Here is a 6384-nt window from a genome sequence, read left to right on the forward strand (position 1 = left end):
TGATTCCATTCCCTCTGCGGATTGAGGTGAGTGCGTTGCATGCCTCATACCTCCTTCGCTCCACCAGCTGCCTGCTACAGGAAGCTCGTCCACATGATATCGAGGGCAATAAAGTTAGGCCGCCCTGACCCTGGCGATGTTACGACGTGCACATCACCCCGCCGTGCCCTCCGCACTAGCGTCCTTCAAGAGAAGCGCACCCGCGCGGCGCCAGTTCGGCATCCTGATCGCTGGCCGCCAATGCCTTGAGCTTCTTTCAGACAGTGCAAGCACCCGGTCCCGGGTTCGTGACTGGACTGGATCGTGCATGGATGTACCTCAGTCGGCTCGCGTCGGCCAGATCAGAGCAGATATTAATAACTGGACACCCTTCTCACGGCGCGTCCTCCCATCTCCATTCCTTCTGACATCTCAGTGGCAAACACGCACCGATCAGACAAGATGAGTGACCCACTCCCGAGAACGGCTGGGGCCCAGCACATCCGAATTCGCAAGTCGCACAGCCAGCCCGACTATGGCACCATGCCCGTCATGACCAAGGTCACAGTGCAGACGGTGAGTCACTCTGGTCGTCACCATGCTGATTGCGTGCAGGAAGGGCTGCCCAGTTCTCCGTCGCAAGCGAAGGCTGCAGCAGCCTCTGTGCAGGATCGGAGCCGCTCTCTGACTGATCCGTCCTACTTGAACCATCTGCCCGTCCACTCGCCTCCGCACTGCATCGTGCAAGACACGATCTGCACGCCATTCCTCGACACCCCGCAGGCGTTCCGCCAGTCGCCCTTCAAGGCGATGGCCAAGGACTTTGCATTTCTGATCAAGAACATTGGTCTCGTCCCGTCGATCCTCCTCCCGATCAACAACTCGCCGATTGACCGGCATATCCGTTCCAAGGGTATCCTAAGCGGCCTCTTCCAGGTCGGCCTGATCTCGACATCCCTGGTCCTGACCGTCGGCGCCGTCACTAGCTTCTTCACTTCGATCCCTCCCATGGCCGCATGGGTGCCGGTCCTGACTGGGTTCTGCTGGGTTGGTCTGTGGCTGCAAGGCGGCCGCGTGAAGGAGAGTGACGGCGCCGTGAACTTTGTGGAGGGCCACGAGAAAGAGGAGTGGATCTAGTGCGTCGCATGGATATCACCAGGCGAAGCTAACAAGCAGCATAAACGGTATCGCCACCGACGGCTGGACCGCGGAGGCGACGGCCGACTACCTCCAAAACTTGTTCCACAGGCCCATCACTGGCGTCCTGAACAAGACGCTAGGCATGTGGTTCGACCTGATCGAATGTATCCTCCAGCGCGACCTCTTTTGGACCACGCAGGACATCCGAAGCGGCTACGAGGTGCGTGGTCCTTTCAATCCTTTCTAACGTGCCCAGATCGTCCGGAGCGCTATGATGGACCCGACCAAGGAGCGCATTGTGATCATCGCGCACTCGCAAGGAGGCATCATCTGCAGTGCCTGGGTGGTACGTGCCTCTGCGCCCGACGGCGCCCTGTTCCAACACTAACTTTTGCAGGACCAGCTGCTGTGCGACTTTCCCGCCGACACACTGGCCAAGCTGGAGATCTACACCTTTGCGTCGGCTGCGAACCACCTCTCTCGTCCGCTGTATCTAGCGAAGACGGCCGAGATCGCGGACGCGAAGACGATGCTTAACAACTGCTCCAAGATGTCGTGGGACGAGGTGAAGACGTGCATCCCGGCCGCGTTCCAAGACGCTGTCCACATCGACGGCGCCGGGAACGGAACGAGCACGCACGGGGGCAACTCGCCTGTCTTGTCCACCACCCTGCGCGGAGATCAGGTCGGACTGCGCGCTCTCAAGGCCACTCAGCCATTCCACCGCGTCGAGCACTTTGCGAACGAGAACGACTTTGTCGCCCGCTTCGGCGTGCTTGGCTGGAGCCCGCCCATGCCCAAGGAGCAGTACCTCGGCCCGCAGGACCGCATTCCGTTGGAGAAGGGCGACTTTGGAGGCAGGGTGTTCATGCGCCCGAAGACGTCAGGCCACCTGCTCCTTGCTCACTAGTGAGTCAAACGCCGTCGGTGCCTCGCCGCTTGCGGAACTCACTGTCAGACACGAAAGCTAACTCGCGCAGCCTGCACCCTACGAATTCCATTCTTGACGACCCAGTGGTCCGTGCCCACTCGCGGCTAGTCACCTACCTCGGCGGCGGGAACAGTCTCGCGAATTCCAATGTCCTGTCTGGCAGCCCTGTCGCCGACACGCCGTCTTCTGTTTCTGAGACGACTGCGAGCGCCTTTGCCAAGTCGCAGTTCTCCATCAAGCAGCGCGAGCTGCAGAAGAACGGCTCCAAGCAGTCGCTGGAGGAAGAGACGGACGAGGTCTCTGAGTACGTCTTGTAGGCGAACGAGCACAGACCGCTGTAAGGCTTGTATGCAAACGCAGAGTCTTGTCAATGCTCAACGGACGGTGAAAGAGGGGCGCGTGAGTTGAGGTCTTATGTTCCAGAACAGTAACACCGCGCACTGACTCGCGCGTCAGTTGCCTGACAATTCCATCGTTTCTGGCACTACTGACACACCGGCTGACTAGCGTAAATGACCTATCTCGGACTTTGAGAGGCATGAACGCCGAGTTTGCGATGTCGGTCCTCGTTGTCGACCATGGCGCAGTCAACAAAGGCGCATGAGGGCGTACTGGCGTCGCCAGGAACGTCTACCACGTCACCAACCCACAAGACCTCCCTGACACCAGAGTAGGTAGGATGTCTACGCTGAGTCACCTTTCAAGCACACGCTGATCCTCCAGTTCTCAGGCGCAGTCCTCGAGTCTTGGGTTCTTTGTATCATCGCTGCATCGTCGTCCACTTCACCCTCGCGCCCGCCCAACCCAGAGATCCGAGTGTGGACACTTGGCAACTGAGCCGCAGTTGAAGCTAGCTGGACGATGCAACCTCCTTGACGTTTCCACATCTTCTTCCTTGTTCCTCACACCACGATGCTCCGCAAGAAGACTCGTCCGATATCGTGTGCGCCTTCCTTGACCCCCAGCCTCGAGCTCGATCTCCCACCGCCGACGCTCGAGATTGAGTGGGCCAGGTCCACGCCCTCCCTTGACCTGAGTGGCATCTCGCGCAGCCTGTCGAGACTGAGGAAGTCGAGCATCCCGCGCGGATCCAAGCCTCCTCCAGCCTCGACCGTCGCGAAGGAAGACCTCGGCGTCATCCCGGAGACACCGAACGGCCACCAGCTCGACTTCTCCAAGCCTGCTCGGTACTCTGGGCCTCCGGTCGAGATCGTGCCGACGCACCCGCCCGCGCCGGCCCCCACGAGTCCAACAAGCCTCAACTCTTGGGTGCACGTCCAGGCAACGAGCCCCACAGCTTACCAGCCCATGTCGCCCTCGAGCCCGACGACGCCAGTCATGTCGCCGACGCAGGTCACTCCTCCACTCGGCACGACGCCAATCAGCAACTACTACACGAAGAACAATACGAGCCTTGACTTTTCGCGCGTGCAGTCTTTCCCCATGCCGCCCGAACGGGCAATTCTGAAGCTACCCAGCGTGTCCGACATCCAGCTGCCTGACAAGTGGGACATCGACGACGGGCGAAAGTCCGAGTTCCTCGACTCGAGCCTTCCGAACCGCACGTCCAGCCTCGGCCATGGCCCTCTCCTCAGTCCCACGAGCCAGGGCCACCTCGACGTCTCCATTCCCATGGGCCGAGACTATCTTTCACCAAGCGGGCACGGGCACTCGCCAAGCGACGTCGAGAGCGTGGAAAGCAGCGTCTCCACGAGCGACAACTACTTCAGCACAGTCAGTACCGGCACGCACCGCACCTTTGGCCAGGGGCCGCCGCCACATACGTTTGAACGGGTCGAGACGTGCAGTCCTTACTACCGACCAGAGGCGAATGCGAGCACTTTCAGTCTGTGAGTAAGCCTCAAACATGACAGCAGTGTGAGGAGCAGGAAGAAGGGAACTAAAGGGCGCGTCATACCGTGACTCGTCGCTAGGTTGCGGCGACAGCCGTGCGGAGATGGGCACTAGTGACATGGCCGCTGAGAAACGCGTTAGACAGTAAGCGACTGTGTCATTTGCGCCAGACGTCAAGGTGGGGCGGATCGTGAATACGTGAATTGCAGAGTAAGCGTGTCTCAGCGCAGACGGAGGGGACCTCGTGCCGATCGCGCCCTGGGCTGAAACACGATTCTGAAATCAATCTCAGGCGACCTGGTTGCACACCACAGCTGACATTGCAGACCGACACCAGAGGACGAACGCAAGTGGACAGAGTGGTGCTGGTGCAGCGGTCGCAAGTGACTGAGCTGTGCTTGTCGGCGTGCTTGCGCCGGTGAGGCAAGTGATATATCGTACGCTCCTTTAATCCGTTCGCTGTGTGGTACAAGACGCATGCCATTAATTCATCTCTTCGCTCCACACGAAGCCTGCTGCCTGCCTGCGCAGCAGCCACTGATGAACACGCTACCACTGCTCATCACTCACTCACTCCGCCCCACCAGAACGCGAGAACCGTGATGGACAGTGACCCCGTTCAGAATTCAGAAGTGTCTCGCTGTGCATCACATTCCCTCAATGCCTGCATATAAGATGCTGGCCAGAGAGAGCGCAACATACATCAGTACGACTAACATTGGCTCTCCACACACCACACCCCGTCTGCGTGTGCGAACGTGCTGTCTATAGTTCTTCGTATTCCCTAGCCGGCCGCCAACGACATCCCCAGCGCACCGCCGGGCGAGGACTGCATCCCGATCTCTTACATGCTGCGACAAGCCCAACTGCATTGCTCGAGTTTTCTTCCAAGAAGCGTCAGGCAGCTGAGCAGCTGCCGTTCTGAAACGTGAAACCGCCAGCCAGCATCGACCACCCGGCCCCTACCCCACCACCCGTCTATTCTACCCCGCATCCTCCATTCTACCCGCGCGCCACTGCCAAGAACGAGCATCCGTAGATGCAGTTCCCGGCTTCCCCTCGTCCCCTCCGCCCCGCTCTGGCCGCGCCCAGCACGTTCCAAGCCCTCAAGCAATCGATCAGGTAAGCTTATCCCTCTCCTCGGGTCGAGCAGTTCGCGGAGAGTTCGCGCTGACACATCTATAGCGACCTGCAGATCTCGGTGCTCCGGGTCTGGCTCAAGATTGCGTATTTCCCGCACTGGCTGTTGTCGGCGCCCCGACCACAGCATCATTACAGGCGTAGCAGATGCCGGTTCCAGCACCGCCGTAGCTGGAGCTTCTGAACGCGACAACGCTGTGCAGCGTACGCGTTATAGGCTACGCGGGCACCGCTGACTCAAGGGCACCTCTCGGCCCTGCTCCCGAGGCCTCGTCTCCCTGCACTGCGCTCTCGGTCCGCATCCCCGCTTCCTCCCAAGGCCTAGGCTGGATCTCACTCCCAAGCTCCCATCCCCCACACCCGCGCGTCCTCATGGCCTACATCGTCGTTTCCGCGTCCCGAAATTTGAACACAGGCATCGCATCGCACTGTATCACTTACACAACTTCCCGCATATCACCTCGTCTCCCTCCCCTCCCCGTCAGTATCAAGCATAATCGCACTTCACGCGATTTCCAAAAGCGATTCCTGCAAGGCAGCCCGCAATGGCTGTCTGCCGTCTCGCCATCTCCCAGTTGTATCAATACGCTGTATAAACAGATCACGTTCTCGTATGAGGGTTGTTGTAGAAGATTAAGCATTACGCTATTTAGCGTTCGCGCTTATGCAGTCATTTCACGTTGGCTGAAAAGATTAGGTTCGGGGGTGGGGGAGGATTACAAGTATGGGTGATGCCGATTACAAAAGGGAATGGATTGAGTTGTAATGAGCGCCTATGAGGGTCAAGTTGTCGAGATCGCAGTCGGTGAGTGTTCCGATTAGCCGGATTGGGAAATAAACAGGCGTGTCCTGGACTCGGCTCTGGCGGGTGTGGCCCTCTCGTTCACCCTGGATCCTTAGTGAGGACCCGAACCCCCTGCGAATCACCCTGCACACAGCTCTCGATACGTCCCTGCAGGCGGTCCCATCCCTTAGGCCACCCTGGGACCTGGCCTCCCTCCCAGCCCCAGCCTGCCCAGCCTGCTCTCGTCCCCGCTTGCAACGCGCAGTGCATCGCTCGGGCTGGTTCAGGCTGGCTCTCACCCTGCAGCCTGGCCGCCGCGCTTCCACACCAAAGACGCCCTTAGCCTCATCTCCCTTTTCCGTTCACCGTTCCCGTTTCGACCCTCCTTTGTCACTGTCACTTGACTCTTGCAATCCATCAACAACACCCTACACACGATCAATCTTCTACTCTCTCCAAACCACCACCCACTGCCCCCGTGCTCTATCACTCTATCCCGCCGACTCCGTCCCTCACCCCCCGCATCTGCGCCCCGACGTTTACGACGCCCCCCCCC

General features: G+C 59.4%; 2 protein-coding genes across 2 annotated transcripts; both read left to right on the forward strand.

Annotated features, from left to right (window-relative positions):
• Positions 1-441: 441 nt before the first annotated feature.
• Positions 442-2887, forward strand: A1Q1_02410 (uncharacterized protein; the record flags this gene model as incomplete). The annotated part of the gene is made up of 7 exons (XM_014323672.1): positions 442-1115; positions 1156-1339; positions 1409-1465; positions 1517-2028; positions 2100-2354; positions 2675-2720; positions 2774-2887. The coding sequence occupies 7 exons, from the start codon at positions 442-444 to the stop codon at positions 2885-2887; spliced, it is 1842 nt and encodes a 613-aa protein (XP_014179147.1).
• Positions 2888-2962: 75 nt separating this feature from the next.
• Positions 2963-5188, forward strand: A1Q1_02411 (uncharacterized protein; the record flags this gene model as incomplete). The annotated part of the gene is made up of 3 exons (XM_014323673.1): positions 2963-3900; positions 4846-5026; positions 5090-5188. The coding sequence occupies 3 exons, from the start codon at positions 2963-2965 to the stop codon at positions 5186-5188; spliced, it is 1218 nt and encodes a 405-aa protein (XP_014179148.1).
• Positions 5189-6384: the final 1196 nt, after the last annotated feature.

Source organism: Trichosporon asahii, assembly GCF_000293215.1.
Source record: "Trichosporon asahii var. asahii CBS 2479 unplaced genomic scaffold scaffold00051, whole genome shotgun sequence".
NCBI lineage: Eukaryota > Fungi > Basidiomycota > Tremellomycetes > Trichosporonales > Trichosporonaceae > Trichosporon > Trichosporon asahii.